General features: G+C 39.4%; 1 protein-coding gene across 1 annotated transcript; it reads right to left on the reverse strand.

Moving 5' to 3' along the window:
• Window positions 1-2163: 2163 nt before the first annotated feature.
• Window positions 2164-21934, reverse strand: rnf150a (ring finger protein 150a). The gene is made up of 7 exons (XM_079651794.1): window positions 21172-21934; window positions 9672-9922; window positions 8763-8834; window positions 8344-8426; window positions 8117-8213; window positions 7738-7948; window positions 2164-5123 (listed from the first exon to the last, which is right to left on the reverse strand). Exons 1-7 carry the CDS (start codon window positions 21623-21625, stop codon window positions 5005-5007), a joined length of 1287 nt encoding a protein of 428 aa, XP_079507920.1. The 5' UTR covers window positions 21626-21934; the 3' UTR covers window positions 2164-5004.
• Between the last annotated feature and the right edge of the window lie 482 nt (window positions 21935-22416).

Consider the following 22416-nt stretch of genomic DNA (forward strand, 5'->3'; position numbering starts at 1 on the left):
TCTGTGATGTCACCGATGATGTCATCGCATTCTGCATGACGTTGCCGATGATGTCATTGCCGATGATGTCATCACAGTCTGCATCGGTGATGTCATTTTAAAAGCTTAAAAGAATGGGATGTCTTCATCAGTGACAGTGAAAATGTAGCACAAGCTTTTAAAAAGGTTGTGCCTACATTTTTAATGGTCTTTATGACTATTGCAAACTTTTTTAAATAACTATTCTTTTTTTCCCCAAAAAAATATGTGTGGGAAAGGGGGCAAAATTGCCCTTTTGGTCAAAAAAGTTGCAGACCCCTGCCATAGAGCCTCTCCTGAAAGTTTGCAATAGTCATAAAGACAGCACAAGAATCAACATGGTGCGAGGTCATGTTTGTGTGTGTTGTCTGTGTGTCAGTTTTGTCTACGTTACGTTACAAGATTGGAGCACTTGTGCGTTTCAGCGCTGGGCTAATTATAATGCTAATAATCCTAATGTGAGGATAATAAAATGGCGGCTTCACAAAACTTTTTGGGAGTTTTACGGGTCGTGGTTTGCAATTCAACCAGCCAATAGAAATTGGTACTTTTTTGGTACTTTTTTGGTACCACCTCTCTAGCAGAAACTGGAAATGGGGGTAAAAGTTCCAGGAACTAAATACTCTTTTTGCTGTGAACGCGACATCAGTGGTACTAACGGAACTAAATGGGAAAAGTACGGGGAAAAGTACTCAGTTTTGAACGCGCCTATAGAGAGCATCCTGACCTTCTACAGGTGCACCATAGAGAGAATCCTGACCTGGTGTATCACGGCCTGGTATGGCACCACCCTCACTACCGTAAGAATCTACAGAGGGTGGCGAAAACTGCACAGCACATCACGAGGACGGAGCTGCCATTCATGGAGGACCTCTACTCCCAGCGGCTCAGGAAGAAAGCCCACAGGATTATAAAAGACCCCCATCACCCCCAGCAACAAACCGGATGCTGCGGTACCGCCTGCCAGACGGTACCGCAGCATCCGGACAGAAACCACCAGACTCAGGGACAGTTTCATTCCACAGGCCATAAGACTATTAAAACACCTGAGCTCTGTAAAAGTGCCCCCATAAACATTCATCTCTTTGCATCTTGCAATTTATTTATCTATATATCATATTATATATCTTACACACTACAACGTGATTGAGTATTATACAGTCTCACTATGCTACAGGAATATATATAGATATAGGCTGCTGTCAAGCTACAAGAAGAGGACAGAGACACCGCTCATCATATTTACAATTATTTTATATCACAAAATAGCAATGCCGTTATTTCTGCCAGGTATAGTGTACAATATGTTGATACTCCCCCCTACACCCCACCCCCCCAAACACACACACCCCCACACCCACAATAGTACAGAGAAAAGGTCACAACATTATATAAGAAGCGACAGCTGAGACTTGTGCCATGTTCAATACTGTAGCCCTCTTTCTCAAAAGCTGTCCATTAAAAATACTTTCTGAAGTCGTTCAGTATATAGCCGCTCCTCTCATTCACTGGAGGGTTAAAGTGCAATATAGGAAAGTATAGGAAAGTTTACACAGAGAGAAGAATACACATAAGAATGAAATCAAATACGTGATAGCTTTGATTATAAAACCATGTTGGATCATGCCTTATTTTAAAGAAATCTTTCTTGTAAAGGAGATAATTTGGTAGGCTACTAATTCAATAGAAAAGAGAGGCACTGATCAATTGGTACATTCTTTTAAAAATAATTAATACGAATTATTTGCTAGTGTAATCAAAGTGAGACTTGTGGTCAGTATCAGTAGATGAAGTGTTGAAATAAATAGAAATAGATATCAACAGGCCAGCATATAATTGAATATGTTGCTGTTCTCTTAGCCATCTAGTATTCATTGTACCAAACTTCCTTGTGTAATAGTATACTGTAATGTTTTGTGCATATTAATATGTTGTAATTTCATTTTTGGGGTGCCTTTTTTCACATCTGGCTTTTAGGAAAACTGACTATAGTCCCTGTCAGATAAACAATTACAATGAATACATACAAAATAAAAAAATAGGGTGAATACCGTAACCAATACCATATACCATATATTTTGGTTGAACTTTGCTTTAAAAAGAATCTTCCAAATTAGCACCAAACTTGTCAGGAAACCTGGATGCCATTACATGGAGTACACCAATGTCTTTTGTATTTAAAAAATAATTTGAATTGTATTTATTCCTTCAAGAGTTTTTTTTTTAAACACTGTTATCCGACAAAAATCAATGATTACCTTATAGTTTACTCATATAATCTTCACATTTATCGTGAGGCAAATTCCCTCTGTAGGCAGTAGAGCCAGAGTCCAGAGATCTGGCTCTAACACTAAACACTGCTGTGTGCATTACTTTATCTTGTCGCAGAGACAGAGTGTTTGTGTTTCAACATAAAACAAAGACAAGATGACAAAATAAATGAAAAGCGAAAAAAGAAAAGCAAGGAGGACAACAGACATCTGAAAGTGCTTCTGAGTAATCTTATGTATTGTGCCGTCTCATTATCCATGATGTGAAATATAGAGGCTTAAAAGGTCTAGATTAGGCCGGCTGAGACTTAAACATCTGTATCTCAGACGTATTGGCAAGAACCACAACCATCCACCTCCTTCATATCCTCAAAGCAAAATACATATAACTAAACATAAAAAGAGCTTTCTGTCAAACCAACCGCATTGTTTATAAGATATAGTGTATGAAAATGTACATTCATAAATGCTTCCTGCAAGGCAGCACTTCACAGTGAATCACTGCTGTAAGAAACTACATATTTTAACCTGTCTATGGGTATAAACGTCTAGAACCAAGAGCATAAAGTCTAACAAAACATTTAAAGGAATAAAGAATGTGAATTCGAATGTGCACTTATAAAAAGAAAGCCTTCATGGAGCACTTACACATTTGGCCATACATTCAATAATTCTTCAAACGGGGGAACAGGAGATGTGCTTGTTATGTAACAGTGTCCCAGGTGGCTGTAGGACAAACAGTAATGGAAACAATGGCTTGAAGTAAAAAACACAACGTTAGATTTCACTCAGTACACGGACTCAGTCATACGAGTCTGTGCTTTTCAGAGTGCAGGAATGTGAGAGGAAACAGATCCAACCGACAATTAGATCCTACTGACCTTGTTCAATTACTGAATACTAAGAAGGTGATATACAGGGTGACTACAGAACAACAAAAGTAATAGTAGGAGAATGAATATTACCAGAAACGGTAAAGGTGAGTGTGAAGTAACAGCCCCCAGAGCCATAGGAGTTTAAGTTTACGTCCACACTCAGCCAGCAAGATTTAAACCTTAATTTCTCTGTGTTGGCCCACTGTCCACACTAAGCTGGTGTTTGACTGCAGGTTTGTCAATACAAGCAACTTTTTGTATATGTCAATATAGCAATTACCATATCTGTTCTCACTAACCTGTATTTTAGTTTATACATCTCTCAGCACAAAACAGGAGTTTAACCAACTGAGGTCCTGCAGTGTGATGCAGTTTCCTTGTGTGCTGACCAATTTCCTATTCAGGAGGAGTGCAGATATTTGCTGTGGCTGCAGAATTAGCCGGTATAGTGTGGACCTACTCCCAACGAAACTTCTCAGCTACCATTTTCATGCTGTTATCTTTTCATGCCATAAACAATCCCATGCTTAGAGCTTTACATGTATATATGAAAACCCTGAACATGTACCCAAATGCATTTGATCTGTCGGGTAATGCATAGCTTCATCCTTTTCACCAAACCAGTCTCCTTTAACTCAACAGAAGTTACAAAGTTATTTCATATCATGATGCTATTCCAATCTGTTTCACAGCCAGGGAAATAACAACTATTTACTATAATCTTGGCACAAAGACTTGTTGACATATTTATATTGGCTGGTTTCACAAGTGTAGGAAGTTCGTCTAAAATATCAGCATGGTGCCAGGAGTTTGGTAGTGGCAGCAGTATCGGCAGCTGTATTTAGCAGCAGTGTGAACACAGCTTCCCTCCTGACTGACAGCAGGGAAAGGTCACCGTCGTCATGTGTTGTGATAACGTGTGAATCAGCAGCAGTTTCAGTAGGGCCGTGGGTGACATCACTTCAAACTGCTTGTGGCAAGATAGGATTGTCAAATGTGAGGACAGAAACATCTACCATGTGTTTGTTGATTTCCTCTCAACAGCAGGAATATGCAGTTGGTTGAATAGGAGACGTAAATGAAAGTCTTACACAAATAGAAACAGAAACAGTTTAGAAATTACAGCTTAACATGTGCATACATATTCCAACTACTGAAATGTCCAATGACCACTGAACTTAAAGACCCATGCTTAAAGTTTTTTTTTTAAGGGTTGAAAACATGTACCTAAGTCTGTGGTTGAAATCTTTGTTGAAAATCACATAGAGTGTTAGGGAATACATTAGACCCTATATGCTCCATATTGATTACATCAGTAACATTTACTTCTGGAATATCTTGGCAGTGATCCCATACCAAAAAATCAAACAATGTGCACACACTTCTTATAATAATTAAAACTGCTATCTTGCATTAAGTAGTCCTGAATGCTCCAGTGCAGGTTGAAGGAATGAAGAGAAACACATTGTAACTTCTCAGTACTGGTCAACTCAGTACTGAGGTTCAAAATCTGAGCACTTGTTTTAAGTGTATTTCAGATGCTTGGTTTAAGGATGTGAACATGTTGGGGCACCACAATGGGAGAGCTGTGATTGGCTGTCTGGTCGTCATGGCAGTCAAACCGACAAAACAGTGAGTGGTTACTGCTAGAAAACTAGCAAGCAACACGTCCACAGATGCAGGGACAAATATTGTTTTTTCATGTTCAATAAAGACAGAAATGGGTGTTTTTGTGCTGCTGTTTTGTAGAGCTCATCATCTGAGAAGTCCTCTAGGGGCCCGAGAGGTGGCGAATCTCTGACGGGCCCCTGGTCACTTTGTCCTGCTGATTTCTTCGTTTTTCAGGATTTGGCCGGGTCACATTCATGCTCTGTGGACAGGTGTACTTCAGACATGTCTACCTCCACACCTGTCGTGAAAGACGAGTCTGAGTCACTGCTGATCGGAGCCTGGTGCCAACCTGAGGGGGGAGAGATTGAGAAAATTCATTATCATGTCCTTAGAAGAATGAGGATAGAAAGTTGAATTCTTTGTGTCGATACAATTGTTTCCCCATGTTCCAGCAATAAATCAGGTCTCTTTGTGGGACACTAATGGCCGCACACGCCCAGTAAAGTGGCTGACTTTGGAAAGAATGATGGCTGCAATACCTTCACAGACAGCACTCATTATTCAGGCTAAGGACGCAACACAATCCGCCCTCCATTACTGCCAACAAGCCGCCGCTGAAATCCTGACGGACCGGCTTGTTCATCTCATGCTAACTGCCTGTCAGGGACGTTGTGACAAATTGCATCTGATTTACATACTAATTAGGAAAAGCTGCCTTAGGAAAGCTGATCTATTGCTTGTCAATCATAAAAGGTAAACATTAATCTTTGTGTTACCACCTTCTTCTGAGTGCTTTGGCGAAAAGTCACTTAAGGGCACATTGGAAATGACTTCAGCACATTGACATGTTTTTGTTAATGTTTGGTCTTTAGCTTGATAAATACTTGACTTATTTTTGTCTTAAATGGTGCCAACGCATACAAAAAAAGACAATTTATCTGATCTTAAAGCAGGAACACAATATTCACATCATGTTGAAGTTAAAATGTATAACTAGGGATACAACCAACTATTATTGAGTCAAATAGTTTCTACTTTTCAACTTAATGGCGCAACCATTATAACAACTATAGCTGATTTCAATAAATCCTTTAAAAGAAAGTCACTCTGACAAATTGACTTCAAATCTAAATGCGTCTAAACAGGGCTTCAGGCTATGCTGTAAACCCATGTAAGAAGTGCTTTTTTTTTTACTGTTTGCTTTCTAGTGATATTAAGAAGGTGTGTGGTAGGCATATCATTTGTCAGTTTCTCACTAGGGGGAGATTAAGTCTTCTAACACAAAAACTGTTTGTGTTTATTTAGTTTTCCCTGGAAGTGTAGGATCCAGTCTGAAGTGTTGAGCTGTGGGACTTTTGGCACAAGTTCCTCACACACTTCATCTTCGGTTCCACTCTGCTCCTCCAGGTCTTTAAACACTGTATAAAAGTGCTAAATAAACCCTACATTGAGAGTAACCAGACCAATGAGTTGTAAAAAACTGCAGGAACAACAATAAAAACCACTGGGAAGTGTAGTTACATAAAGCTGAATAGACCAGGAAAAAAAGGTACAATTTAAAGCACAAGTCGCATTAAAGTCATGTTCGCTCCATACATTTCTTGTTTAATAGATTTACTGATTTGGCATAAAAATTATACCTTTATTTTCTAAATATATATTTTTTGGGCTATTTTTAGATGTTTTTATATGTAAATAAGCTAATAATTAAAAACCTTTAAAGGGGTCCTTATGCCTTTTGGGGTTTTCCCATCTCCTGTAGTATGTTATGTTTTACTGCAGGTTAATGGTCGGCAAAGGCTAACATCCCATCCCTCCCACACACCTACCCCCCTTCCTGAAAGCCTCTACTAGATTTCTTTGTTTACTTCAAGAACATTGTGACATCACTATGTAAGACACGCGCTTCTATTGGCTAGCGTTCTCAAACATTGTACGTGATAAGCTAAGGGGCGCGACACCTCTAAGTGGTTGACCAATCACAACAGACCCAGCTAACCAATCAGAGCAGACCCCTGTGTCTGTTTATGGTTTCAAACGTGATAATTAGCATAATAAGGCCCCTTTATTCAGTAATAGAACAGGTGTGAATACAATAAGTACAATGTTTTAGCATTTGCATGTGCATGTATTAAAGTGCTGATAACTTTGCACTTGTTTAATCAGAATCAGATCAGAATCAGAATACCTTCATTAGTCCCACGGAGGGGAAATTTGCGTAGTTACAGTCGTTATTTAAATGAACAGCCCTTAGGCGTTGGCATGAAGGGCTGTAATGTACAACATATGTTAACATGACGAATATTTGAGTGTAAGTAGCGTAGACTGTGGCTTTCTGGCATTGGGAAACTATTCTTACCCTCCTTTGTTTCCCAGGGGGATCTAAAATGGGGAACACTGACCAGGTGGCTGCTGGCCTGATTTAGGCTCAGAAAAAAAACATTTCAACCCTCAGATTACAAACATGGGGGAATGAAACCAGAAACACCACACTGTAGGAAAGATACTCTCCTCCGGGGCATGAATGGTAACAACACTTGACTCATCTGTATCTTTTGGCACTTTTACTTATGTTACAAGTGCAGGACATAGCAGAAATCTGGTAATAGTCTAATGGGGCAAACTCACTGCTTTAACTAATTGCATTTTATTTAGCTAACATTTTTATCCAAAGTGAGTTGAAATAAACTATGAAGATACAAACTCAGAAAAGCAAGAAACCTGCAGGTACACTTGCCAATAAGCCATATCATTGTAAGTGCTGCTGGTGCATTAGTTTAAATTGAGCTAAATCCTTTAAGTACTCTTGATGACTAAAGTGCATAATGGAGAGACAAAGAAATAGACAGACGTGTAGAGCATGTGGTGAAAGCTTTTTCTGCAATTAAATTCCACAAAAATCCCTTTTCCCTGTCTGTCAGGTCATTTCCTCTATATTAAAAATGTGTGATGTCTGTGCTTACCGCCGGTGATGATGTGGCTTTCCGCTGCCTGAGGCTCTGTCTCTTCATCAGGGCGGAGCTGCTGGAAGCCGATCCCCCCGCCGGCTGGATCCAGAACCACCGAGCTCTCGTTAAACGTGATCTCACTCTCCCCACTGATGGCGTTGGTGGGCGGACCCCCGACAGATGTCTCGTAGTCTGGAGGAACGTCATCTGTGCAGTCTGCGTTGAGCTGGAACGTGTACAAAACTCTTTAGAGACTAGGTGGGTCCATCTCTTTTGTATGTGTTGCACATTGGAGTTAGATTAGTCTTGATATCAGAAATAAGAGCAGTGCAAACCATTTGAGAAAAACACACAAAAGAATAAATAAATAAATAAATAAATAAAAGGACCTTACGAGGATTCCCAAGGCTTTAAGGATGTTCATTTTACACATGGGACATGTCCGGTGGTCTTGTAGCCACGGGTCTACACAGTGCTTATGGAAAACATGCCTAGCAAAACAAAGCACAGTGCACAAAATAAAAGTATTAAAACAAATGACTGTAGATATCAGCAGTTATATGTTGACTTCGTTTTTCAAATTATAGTATGTAGGACAAATCTGGAGCAGACAAAGATTACCTGCATGGTAATACCCGCACAACATCATTAGGCTTATAACCTTCAATGCAAACAGCACAGTTGTCAAAGTCTGACTCAGTCTCCTAAAACACAGAAATAGGAAAGACGAAAATGACTATAATTAATAAGTATAACAATGAAATAATGACAATATGTTTATCATACAGCCTTTTAAAAAGCAATGTGAGCAAGTGCTTTACAGTAAAGACAATGAACAATTAAGAGAATGCGATAAGCTAAAGTAAATATAAATTCAATTATTAGTATACTGCTTATATAACATATCTATCGTATAATGCCCTCTACATGGGTAAACACACTTTAGTAAATGTTTAAAATAAATAATGGCTGACTTAGACTCCCTGCATAGTAAAAGATGCTTTGATTTGTGTGTGAGATGTACTGTTTGCTCACTCTACCTTGTCTCCTTTCTTTATAGTGCGTACTTGCAGTTTACTGATGGCCTTTTTGGCAGCATCTCCCAAACGTCTCTGAAGAGATAACACATATTATTACTGACACGACAACATAATATTGACAGAAAGTGACTCAGTCAGCAGTATCTCTTTGGTGGGTTGATACAAAGTAAATACTGCAACCACAGGAGAATGTGCCCCAATATGACATTTGACAAGATCCAGCATAACCTGTAACTCTTCCATTTCTCATCAATTTCACCTCTTCGCATTTGTGTTATTGGTACATTATTACTATTGTACAATAGTGACCTTTAAAATAACATTACAAAAAATAAATCAGGTAATTCAACACAATATCACGAGTGGTTGTTTTGGGCTGTCTGGAGATTAGATGTCTCTTAAGAACAATAAGGCAAGTCAAGTAAGTAAGATAAAGTTTACCAGTAATAATCAAACACAACATAAACTTGTAACAGTTTTACCTTACTGTACTGCCTTGGAAATAAATTAGGAACAGACTTGTTCAATATCCTCGAAAAACAAAAATCAACATAAATCAAGGTGAAAACACAAACAATGGTTGTCATGGCAGCAGCTGTCTCCCCAACACACGCACTGATGAGTTATCATAACAGACGTCACAAGAACGTCAGAGGCGGCCATTCATATTAAAGGGAAGGCAATAGAAAGTATTTGCAGTGGGCCAGAGAGCAGAGTTGGTTGATGGTTCACTGGTTTGCTGCGCCTCTGTTCAGCCAGCTGTCGGGCTAATTTTGGATTCTCTTTAAAGCCACAACCAGATGGAAAACTGCACGGGCCAATGTCAAGAGTAAAACCACAGCACTGTCAGTATCCCTGTTACTGAAATAACATCACTTCATACCTTGATTAAAGTGCACACAGTCATACCTGGTTGCGGTCTCGTGCGTTAGCGTAGCGGAACCTCTGGATGTAGTAGAAGACGAGCCAGGCGAGGGAGATGATCATGAGCACGATGAAGGAGATGGAGACAAACACCACCGACGTTCTGCTCACATACTTGTGCAGGTTGCGGGTTCCTATGGAGATGGACAGCGTGACCCTGATCTGCTGCTCCAGCAAGGCAGCAATCTCACGGCCTTTAGGCTCTGGGATCATGATGGCCACAACTTCACCCGTACCTGCACATACAACGAGAAGTGATGGTTTAGATTGTTTCATAGATACATTTGTCAGTAGGGCCTGGCTCATTTCGTGGCATCTGCAGGCAGCGGCAAGTACTTCCGGCATCTGCCACAGAGGCCGCTACTCCGTGGTATCTGTGGCAAGTATATGCCAGAGATGCCACAACTTGCCGTGGCAAGTAAATGCCACAACTTGCCGTGGCATTTGCGCATGCTGAACGGGAGTTGCCACAAGATGCCAGAGATAAGAGAAGGTTTACGGTAGCTGCCACTCGCCTTCCGTGGCAAATGCTGATATTTAAACCCGTATTTATCGCGTAAAATGTCGCTGTTTTGCCATGACTTTATCGGACTGATCTGTACACAAGACTGATGATCTGTTACTGATGGTCCGATCTCTATTTTTCCAAAAAGATTAAACATTATATGTTCTATAGATTTTACTTGGAGAACGTGGTTTGTTAAAATAAATAAACGTGCTATTTTTATGATAATACTAAAGATATATTATTAGTAAGTTGACATAAAGATCTAACATTGTTGACCAGAGGTGGGAAATAGGCTAACTTGTATACTCAAGTACTGTACTTGTGATTTAGAAATAGCCTACTTGTGCTTTAGTTGAGTATGTAAATGGTATGTTACGAGTACTTACCCCACTACAATTCAGAGGTAAATTGTGTAATTGTAGCCTACTCCCCTACATTTATTTAATACGCTACCTTTAGTTACTTACTACAGATTCTGATTAATGATGATAAATATAATCAAGTCTTAAATCAGACTTTATAGTTACTCCTGGAGTAAATTCACAAGATACCCTAGACTAGAGTATACAAAGTCATTAAAACTAGCTGCACCTTTACCAGCTTTGATAACGCTTTAATGATCAATCATTATAATGAAAACATGTAATATGCACTTTAAGTATATTTTTATGCTAATCATTTTTGCGCTTTTACTTGAGTAACATTTGAATGCAGGACTTTTACTTGTAACAGAGTATTCCAACATTTAGGTTGGTTACTTCTACTTTTACTTCACACTAGAACCGCCAGGGGTCGCTGTATAGCCTACCCAAAACCACCAACGTGTCAAATGAACGAATGCATTGATTTTCAAGGTACAATGTTATTTTATTTATCATACTAGAACACAATGAGTGTTGACACTACTCGCCGTGGCATGTGCCTTGGCATTTGTGGCATCTCCCACAGAGGCCACTGTGGTATTTGTGGCTAGTATGCTACAGATGCCACAACTTGCCGTGGCAAGTCTAGATGCCACAACTTGCCGTGGCAAGTATGCCACAACTTGCCGTGGCATTTGCGCATGCTGAACGGGAGTTGCCACAAGATGCCAGAGTTAAGAGAAGGTTCGGTAGCTGCCACTCGCCTTCCGTGGCAAATGCTGATATTTAAAGCCGTATTTATCGCGTAAAATGTCGCTGTTTTGGCATGACTTTATCGAAATGATCTGTAGACAGGACTGATTATCTGTTTCTGATGGTCCGATCTCTATTTTTCAAAAAGATTAAACATTATATGTTCTATAGATTTTACTTGGAGAACGTGGTTTGTTAAAATAAATAAACGTGCTATTTTTACTCAAGATATATTATTAGTAAGTTGACATAAAGATCTAACATTGTTGACCAGAGGTGGGAAATAGGCAAAGTTGTATACTCAAGTACTGTACTTGTGATTTAGAAATAGCCTACTTGTGCTTTAGTTGAGTATGTAAATGGCCTGCAGATGCCACGAAATGCGCTTGCTGTCTCTCACATTTGTTCTACAAGTCATTTAATCAGATTGGAAACACAGACACAAATCACACGTGGTGGATCTTAGACTTCACTTTAGAAATATTCAAATATCTTCTTCAGACAAATTTTTTTTTGAATGTAATTAAAATATGATAAGAGAATTTAGTGTCTATTGTTGAGCAGGCAACTAAAATATATTTGTAAAGCATTTTGTATAATATCTATATATAATATCTAATTAATGCATCAGTCCATGACACAGTTAATGGTAACTATTTTAATAATATAATTGTTTACAACATCACTTATCAATTTATTAAATATCTTTTGAAAATCAAATCAGGTTTTATTTATATAGCACATTTTAAAAACGATCTTTGGTCGAGCCAAAGTGCTGTACATGTAAATAAAAAACACATTACTGCGATCGCAAACAGAAGAGAAAAAATTACAGCAAATATAAAAATTAAACACAGGGTAATGTCATGAGCATCATGAGTCGTGCTCCACTCTGACTAGAAGGCCGGAGAGAAGAAGTGAGTCTTTAGTGTCGATTTAAAGGTAGGGTAGGTAAGTTTGAGAAACCGGCTCGAGATACACTTTTTGTTATATTCCATGGAATGCTCTAACATCCCGATATCAATGAATATCTAAAGTGCTTTGACAAAAAATCCATTAAAAAAATGTCATCTGTGGAAGCCGTAGTACTGTAAAAAGCACGACCAATCATCTGAGCCGGCCTGGCTAAAATAACTGGATGGCCTACCTGCCTGTCAGCCTACCATCTGTGCACAAACTTATCTCGTGCCCTCATTGGTCATGTGCGCGTTCGTGTGTGTTGGAGGAGGGGCTCTGTAAGGAAGTGGCAGATTTCCTCCGGTATTTTCAAATTCTAGCGATCTGGAGCCGGTTTTCTCTAACTTACATAGGCCTACCCTACCTTTAAAACACCCTAGGGTAAAAATAAGGCAACAATACTTCTTGCCTTATTTGCCTTGAGGTGTAGGAGTGTTTTAGCGGCCCATATATTTTTCCAGATGTCTAGCTCTCAAATAACAGTATACCTGTCAGAAATCCAGTATTTCTCAGGATATATTCTGTGTATTATAAATTGTCTGTAGGAGGGAACAACCCATGGGACAAAACTGAGTGTTTTCTTCGAAACAATAAGGGAATAAAAAGGCTTTAGTCTCTCTCTGCAACCTGCCGCTCCACAGTGGCAGGTTGCAGATGCATCAACAGAGTAAGCACTGTTACATCATGTTCCTTCTGCCGCCTGTTTATGACTGACGCTGCACAGAGTCACAGTGGCTCCCCATGGTGCCTCAGTCCCTCGATCAGCCACCATGAACCGTGGCTTTATTCAACCTGCCATCAGCTACACCACCTACTGTGCAGCCTGCCACAGATACACAGAGAAATCGTCATGCACTGTAACAGAGCTAAAATGATATTCTGGTACTAAGACAGATACTATGATGTTTTGTGTTTTCCATCCAACAGATATGCTTCATTTTTGAGGAGGTGGCTTATTGCTTTGATACACATAAATCCCTTTATGTAACAGATCCGTTGTGAAATCTGCTCGCCGACTAGATTTGATATGACCAGGTTTGAGAAGTCAGACCAGTATTCTGTTGTTTTAACTGTCGTATTTTGTATGCATGTGAAAGAATCTGCATTATTGGCTAAAATAATACATTCTTGAAGGAATCATTTGGATTGTAGTGTACTTTTTTTTAGCACGATCAAGCCAATATGTTTGGGCAAAAGCAGCTTTCTTTAAATTACCCTTAAATTAACAATTTGCTATGGGTAATCGTAGACATGGTGTTTACCATCCTCTGCAAAAACAGCCAGATTAGTAATGAAGCTGGCAGCGTCTCCACTCATAACGCAAAGGTTTATCCCTGTATTACCGTGACTGCTGCCTCAAAATGAGTTGATGTATGTCAGAGCGTCTCAAGCAAATGCTGTTGGAAAACAAAGACGGAGAGAGAGCACAAAAGCTAAAGTTTGGACAGCTTTTCGCTGCTGATCATCGCTGTGTTTCCAGACCCTCAGCCCACAATCTGTCACACCTCAACTAACATGTTTGCTTGTTTATTTTTCTCAATTACATACACATTTAAATAAGGTACATTTTAAGAGTTTATGAAATACATTTTCTACAATTGCTGGATTTAGAAATATAATACCTGTTTTCGCCAATAACACAAGTCTCTATTCAAGTCTTTCTGTCAATATAAAAATATGAAGGTTGCCTGATTTGTAAACCTATATTCTCATGTTTGTGGTACACACACTTGATCTGTATATGTATGGTTTTATTAAGCAGGAGTCAGGACCATATGGTGCAGAGGGGAAATCACTGTGATTTAACAATTTCCTTTGTAAACAGAAACGACATTATCCCATGTCAACAGGCTAATTAATTCAAGATGAAACTGTTGCTTCCAGACTCAGAGGTGCCTGCGTGTGGCCATCTTTCAGCTTCCCAGCCAGCAGAAATAAGGAAAGGCATAACAAGTCATGTAAGATTTCAGTAAGCCTCGACTCTTATCTCTTCTGTTCACTGTGACGCAGCCAGAGCGGATCAAAATAGCTGATACTAAAACAGGAGAGCAATGTCTGAACTTATGAAAAGATCTGTGTTTCCAGAGCCACCTCGCCCACATGTGGAAGCAAAGAAGGAATAAATAGTGAATGGGTTAATTCAGAACACACCGACCTATGCTGGGTATTTCATTTCTGTAACAGGCTTTTCGGACTGCTGCAGAGAGGTTAAGACTGAGGCAAAGATTACTATAGAATTAACTGGTAATAGCCTTATTTACAACCATAATCTGAACCCGACAGATGCTCAAAGTTAGCTACACTGTGATTTAATCATGCAAGATCCTCAAAAAAAGTCTGTGTCTGAAGAAAGGTTTTATGAAATATGCTTATGTGTTTTTTTCCCCCCCGAGTTTAATAAAAAGGTAAACATGAAACTGAAGACAGCAGGTGGTTAGATTAGCATAACGACTGGAAAGAGAAAACATTTACCCTGGTGTTGTCCAACATACAACTGTATTCAGATAATAGAAGAATATGGTTTATATTTTAAAAAAACTAGCCTTTTGATATATTTACTTTATATTATTTTAATGTATTGTCTGTATATTTGTTGTCTTTTGTATGCACCTGTTCCTATTTGTTTATTGTGAAATATTTGAAAGTTGTTTTATGAAGCATTTAAAGCCAAACAACGACAATTCACTAGCTTCTCTTAAAGGCAATTAATAACCCCAAATTACAGGTGATAAATAAAACAGGCTTTGGTTTTATAGGGATGTAGGTCCCAGTCTATTACAGGCAACAAGTGGGGATTCCAGGAAGTTATTTCTATTATAATTTCTTAGAGAAGAAAGTTCCCCATAAAACAAAAATCTCATTTTTATACTTTGTTTTATGCCATTTCCCCTTTTCTTAAATATTTAGGCTAATGCACGGCTGCATTCAGCTACAAATTCACTATACATCAGAGTAGTCTTCTTAATCTTCTTATCTAATTCTATGTAAGAAAGAAAACAAATGCATTCCCTTGGATTTTATACAACTTTGAAAGGAAAATGGCTTAAACCCAACGCTTCTAGAGATGTTAAAGCCACAGTATCTGACCTGCCGGTCCCTGACTTTGACTCCACTCAGCGTTGGGTTGAGGGTTGAGCAAAGCCAGGCCTTGAGAGGTTTCTGCCTCTAACAACTGTGGATTTTACAACCCAGCTGTGTTGTCTCTGGACAGGAAAGTGCTCCATTCTTTCTTTGGCAGCCTCACACTCAGTCTACACATTAAGATCGGTTCCTTTGTCATTTTATTATCTTCCTCTTCACTAAAAGCTTTGTCATCACACCTTTCCTGGCTGATGTTTCCGTCTCTTAAAGTGTGGCCGTTTATAATTTAATCAAAACTTTAAGCCGTGAAATCCTGGTTTTCAATTTGATGTGAAGTGTTGTACTTTTGCACCTAGTGATTCCAACAATACTCTCTTTATAACTTTTCTTTGGTAATTTGCCGCTAACTTCTGAGACGAGTCTTTAGTGGTTTTACATAGAATTTAAATGATCTGCTTATTATGACAAGCACCTGTGCCATCTCTGTACAAAAGGATCTTTTAGTTAAACGTCTCATATACAATTAGCCCATTATGTGGACAGGACAGGTGTCGTGCACTTTTAGTTTGAACATCTGTTTGCTCACAGATCCTTCTGTCCATCAGTCTTTATGCATTGTGCTGTTGTCTGGCACAGGTGTAGTCTAAGCAGACACACCTGTATGAAAACTAGCAACAAGCCGAGAGCCCATTTCCATTGGAAATAAAGGCCAAGTGCAAAACAAGGCTCCACTCACATATACTGTTGAAGGCTTTAAACTCAACTTGTGTTCTTTCCAGTAATCCATTTAATCAGTTTGTGGTGGCATTGAGAGGTAACCTTGTGGTTTTAACTGAAACTGGCTTGGAAAAAGGGATTTTCCAACCTTAGAGTAGGTGCTGCTCGATTATGGCAAAAATCATAATCTCGATTATTTGGGTCAATAATTGATATCACGATTATTAAAAACGATTATCCATTTACTTTGAAAACATCAATTTATTGAAAAGAAAAATGTGAACAGTATGTTTTTAAAAGTTGATTACCCTGAACTTTAAGTATAACTCAACTGAAAAACCAATAAAAAAATTAATAAAAATAAAAATAATCGTTTTATTTCGATTATGTTGTTTTCATAATCGTTGCAAGCCAAAATCATAATTGCAATTAAAATACGATGAATTGAGCAGCCCTATCTTAGAGCAGAAACAACAACAAATTCAAAATAACCTATTACGCTTTGGGGTTTTACCTTTCCTGTATTTTTTACATTGATCTTGTAAGATATGTTTGTTGTTTCTACATTGTTTTACATTGCCAATTGTGTTTGTTGACTTGTGAAGCCCTCTGAGACAAATAGGATTTGTGATTTTGGGCTATATAAATAAACTTGAATTGAATTGAATTTTAGTGTGTTATATAGGTTTTGTATCATGTAAATGGCTTAAGGCTAAAACCCCATAGTAACCACGAGAGGCTTTCTCTCCCACACTCTCCCCCTGCCTGAAACACCTCCATTCCATAACATAGGGACATCACTATGTAACACTAGCGCTGGTGTACTTGATAGGCTAAGGGGTGGGAGAACTCTAAGCGGTAGACCAATCACAACAGAGCTGGCCAGCTAACCAATCAGAGCAGACTGGGCTCTGGTTTCAGACAGAGGGTGAAAAGAGGTGCTGCAGCAAACGTGTCACAGTGGAGGCCTAAATACAAATATGAACATGCAAAGGAGCATAATAGGGCCTCTGCAAAGAACTGCAACAGAGAAGAGACGGCAGAACACTTTAGAAACAGAACAGGCCGAGTGTGCTGATACTTACAGCATCATTGAATTAACGTCTAACATTTATCAGTGGTTTTATGGGAATTGGCTAACATTTGGCTTCAAATGTGGCGCACTATAAAGGCACTTCATTACCAAATCGTTACCATTTAGTGGTACTACAATGTCTTCTGTGTGGTTAATGGATCAAACATGTTCTTGTTTCCTTTATACCTAATACCAGATGTGATGCCCCTGTGGGTTCATCTGGAGAGGGTGTGGCTCTGCTGCATCCAGCCTCCTTGATTGCAGTAACTCAGGGCACCTGGGTCTGGTGCCCAGCAGTTATTTAAAGCCTCTGCTCCTCTCTGTCTTCCCTCTACAGGCACCCCGGTTTTGTTGAGTATGTTATGAGTTTCTTCAGTTGCTTCACTTTGTGCACTTCAACACTCTCACACACATAATAATAATAATAATTCATTTATTTTATATAGGCGCCTTTCAAGGCTCTCAAGGTCGCCGTACAAACATATTAAAAACAATTACACAATACATAACACCAGCATAAGAGCCATAAACAAGACAATGCAGTATATAAATCAATCAAATAACCAAATAAATAAAAACAGAAGATGTGTGATGGACAATGATCAGGGTGGATATGCGAGTGTGACGTGATTTGAAAATGGGGAGAGAGTCAGTGTTGCGGATGTCAGGTGGGAGGGAGTTCCAGAGGCGGGGTGCAGAGCGGCTGAAGGCTCTAGACCCCATGGTGGTTAAACGGAAGGGGGGTGCAGTGAGGTGGAGGGAAGCAGAAGATCCGAGTGTGCGGATGGGTGTGTTGATGTGCAGGAGGTCTGAGAGGTACAGAGGAGTGAGGTACATACATGTCCATACAATCCTCACCCTGCATTCACACTACTGATACCACTGACATCCACACCTCATACTTGACTTGTTTTGCACTTAATTAATTTGGTTGATTTGAATGTTTTGCTTAAATAAACATATTATGTTAAACGTGGATATGGTGTGTCTCCTCTTTGTTGTGGCCTTTTGAGCCAGGTCATAACACCAGATAATATGAAAGGGCTCTTTGCTTTTCAACCACAATTTTGACGTTTGACTCTAGCAACATTTTAACCAAGCAGGAAACTCTTAAGTCCTAAGTATAGTTTGCAGACCATCCTTTCCTTCAGGCTTAACACAGCCACTGTTTTACCAACAAGTCAAAACTAGCCACTCCACTCGCTGATGTTCTTCAAGCTCATTGCTTTGAGCACGCAGTAACAACGAGGAGAGACTCAGATGAGCATATAATCATTTGTATGACTCAGATCTCCTCTCTGCTGGATTATGCTTGGAGCACCAAAAAAGCCAAGTACGCTGTGCATCCTTTTATCTTAGCACCGCCTTTGAAGAGGAATCTCCCCGGTGATACATGAAAAGTTTATTCATGAGCCCTCTAATTAAATTCATCTGTTTTCTTTGATACATTTTAAATTTGAATCCTGTATTCAGCACATTTAAACCTGACAACAGTTTTGTTTATGAGCTGCATTATTTATTTATTTGTAGCAAACACATTAGTCACCTTTGAGCTGTTTAAAAAAGCCATGTGTTTGACAATTATCTGCCTTCAGAAAACAAGGATAATAAATGTGACTCTCCTTTGAAGAACCTGAACTGAGGACATTTTGCATGGATCATTTCAAAAAGGTGTGTTTGTTTGTTTGTTCCACAAAGCTTATTTTCACATTTGATTTCTTAAATGTTGCTTGGATGGCGTATTAGCTGTGCTTAACATGTGTCTTTGGTGTTCTTCAGCTTTGTCCACATGAGTTATTATAGACCTGCAGCCTGCATGCATCAATTAGTGTGGAAAACTTGGGAAGTGGTAAAGAGGAGACTATGTTAACATTACATGCTTGCTATCTGTGGGCTTATTGGCACGTATTACAACCAGCCTTTTCCTATTTTTTTTTAACATAACAATATAATGTATTGCCTATGTATAAATCAGGAGCACTTCTGGAACAATGTTTTGGGAAATGCCACTGCCTCTGCAGTTATTTGCACGTAAGGAAAACAAGATAAGTGATAGTTATGCAATACAAATACCGTTAAATTATCTTACTCACATTTTCCACATCTGTCAGCATTAAAACTACTACTTTAAAACTCTTGAAACACTTTGAAAGAAATGTAAATGTAATCTAGAAGTTGTGTTCATGTAGTTTAAGTGACGATTACAGTCTGCACCCTCTGATATACATTTGGGTATTTTTAACCCTCTCTAAACCGTTTTGGCCAACTGAATATTGAACACTGTCAAGGAGCAGAACTGGCATCAGATATTTGGTCGGATTTGTAAAATTGTTCTCTTCGTTTTTCATCAAATAGTTAATAAACTTCTATATTTTATTGTTATGTTGTGTGTTTAGGCAACCTATACAGTTTGAGTACTAGGGACTTAGTGAAATGACATAAGAGGAATGTGGTGAACACATGTTCATGTCTCTTACTGTAAGGCATCACATTTGTGGTATTGTTTCTAAATCTAAGGTATATAAGAGGCTCTAACAGAGATGGGAGGATAAATGATTGTATTGGGTATTGCAATAAAAACACCAAAAACACTTAAACAATCGACCCTGAGCTGCACCAACAGGCTGTGAATCAGGTGGTGGAGTGGACTGATATCAAAGCTCTTGAGATCAAAACCAAGAAAACTGAGGAAATCTTTTTTGGCTCACCATCTGACTCCCATAAAGTCTCCATTGTCATCCATACAGATTAAATCAAGCAGGGAGTTTCATACAAATACTTGGGTGTAATGATTGACCATCTGCTGTCATGGAAGGGTCACATTGAATATCTGTGCAAAAGAACAAAACAAAGAATTTATTTTCTCCCCCGTCTTAGGTCTTTTGGGGCGAGCAGAGAAATTCTTCTGTTGTTCTTTACATCTGTGATCATGTCTATTCTGCAGTACTGCAATACTACCTGGTACAAATGTTTGTCAGCAGCTTTAAAATCAAAACTGCTCCACCTGTTAAAAATCTGCTCAAAGATTGTTGGTCAACCCTGTCAGAGACTCTATGACTCAGCCTATCATAACAACCTAGTGAGGCTGTCCAACAACATCATCATCTCTGACCCAAACCATGTTCTGAACAGTGAATATGAACTGCTACCATCTAATCGGAGATACAGGGTCCCACGATTCGATAAAGTCAGACTGAAGCACTCCTTCGTGCATCAGTCAATCCTCAAAGTAAACACAGAGCTAAATCCCAGATCAAAAGCACGCTGAAGGTTCTTTGAGCATGTTTTCTCTCACTGATTGTGCTGTTATGTTCAATGTTTGTTGTTTGTGTTTCAAGTATTGTGTCTGGATACTTTGTCTGTTGATGTTGGACATGGAGCTGCTGTGACGCAAGTCAAATTTCAGACTTGATCTGACCAATAAAGTATTATCGTATCGTATGTATCGTATAAGGTTGATTGTGCAAATGTCCATTATCAGGAGTGAGTTGACAAAAGCTGTCTAACTTGATATAATGGTAGAAGTAAACGATATTGAGCATAAGTATTAAGGAATTGTTACAGTCAGAAGAACAGTCTCAATCAAAGTTGCTTTAAAGACAATATTAATTATGACTTGCTCGGGATTTGTTATCACGGTATTAAAGATTGTGAATCTTTTTCATTGTCCTATTTCTAAGAATATCAAACAAAGGATGTATATCATGATCATTTCTTCAATGGTTGCATCCATTTGAGAAAAACTTCAGCAGGACCTACAGAGACACTTTGAAGAATCAGCAGACCAATGGCAGGTCAATATTTTAGGGGATCCATTGCACTTTTCTACTTCACCGCAAAACTAATTGATTATTGAGCTGTAAACACAGAGACAGAAGCTGCTCAGGGACTTAAGCCGGGGGAATGAAAACCATTAATCTAGCCTAACACTTAAGAAGCAACTAACTAATAACATTGACCCTTTAGGCCTCCATCACCTGACTGGAAAGGATACATGATGGAGAAAAGAAAGTGTGCCCGGTTGTCTCTTACCTGGATGGGGCATTGTTATGGTGTCGTTGGCATTGGTGGAGCCCACATTGTATATGACAACTGCAGAGGCGTTGTAGTTTGCAACGTTACAGATCTTCTCTCGGTAGGAACAGTTCCCATCAGCCACCAGAGCCACCCAGGCGGTGTTAGCGGGGAGAGGGGGAAACCTGAGGCTGGGGTCGCACGCCTGCCTGTCCTGCAGGCTGGACGGAACCAGGACCAGACCTCTGGCTTCTTTCTTGGGCGACTGCTCACCATACCTTCCGCACTCGGTTTTCTCCGTCCTGACCTCGGAAGTGACGGGGTCCAGATAGGTGATGTTGACAAAAGCGGTGTACCACTCCTCTTTCTCTGCAACCGTAAAGTCCAAGCACAGCAAGTGCACGAAACAAAACGACAGCAGCCACGTCGAGAGAGCCAGACTGCGGCAACATTGGATGAAGGACGGTGCCATTGTGCGGCTGCTTTTGGGGTGGATGGTCCTTGGTCTGGGTCTCCGCCTTACTGGAAAGCTCCCACCCCGTCCCTCTTTTCACCCCCAAACCTTAACTTTGCATAAGAGCCAGTGCCGGACACCAGCTCTCATGGAAGCTGTCCGAAAAGAGTTTGTGAGCTACGTGGATGAGTCTGCTACACACCACCACCTGCAAGGAAAAACGACTCGGTGTGTGTGTGTGTTGTTGTTCACCGTCAGCTGTTTCGCTTCCTCGTCCAGGATTGGCTCATCGCTTATCATCACGTGACCTGGGCGTGGTCACGATGGCCCCTGACGACCCATGGCATGTGGAGGAACTAAACAGAAATACATCATTTAATCCACTGCATCATGAATGCATTCATATCATCATGAGAGTTTAAGCTATAATGCTTTCCATTATTGGTTTCTGCATTCATTGGGTTTGATATGTTGGAACAAACTGTATTTTTTACGTTGAATTTTTATTCCATTTACTTATCATGTGTTATCATCTGACAATATTTATTATAACAAAACATTGATACTTGACACTAATCATCAATAACATAAGGAGTAAGATGTGAATTTATTCAACAGGGGAAATGGATAGTCTAAAGTTTAACAGAGGGTGTTTTATAAAAAAAATATTATAGCTCACAAACATTATTTCATCTATTTTCATTATATTCATATCTCTTATATCTCTACCATTTTCAGTACTTGTAAGCCTACTTTAACTGACGCTTATCTTCATACAGTATATTGTATTCATATACCTTTTGGGTAGA

Source organism: Notothenia rossii (assembly GCF_949606895.1).
Source record: "Notothenia rossii genome assembly, chromosome: 1".
Lineage (NCBI taxonomy): Eukaryota > Metazoa > Chordata > Actinopteri > Perciformes > Nototheniidae > Notothenia > Notothenia rossii.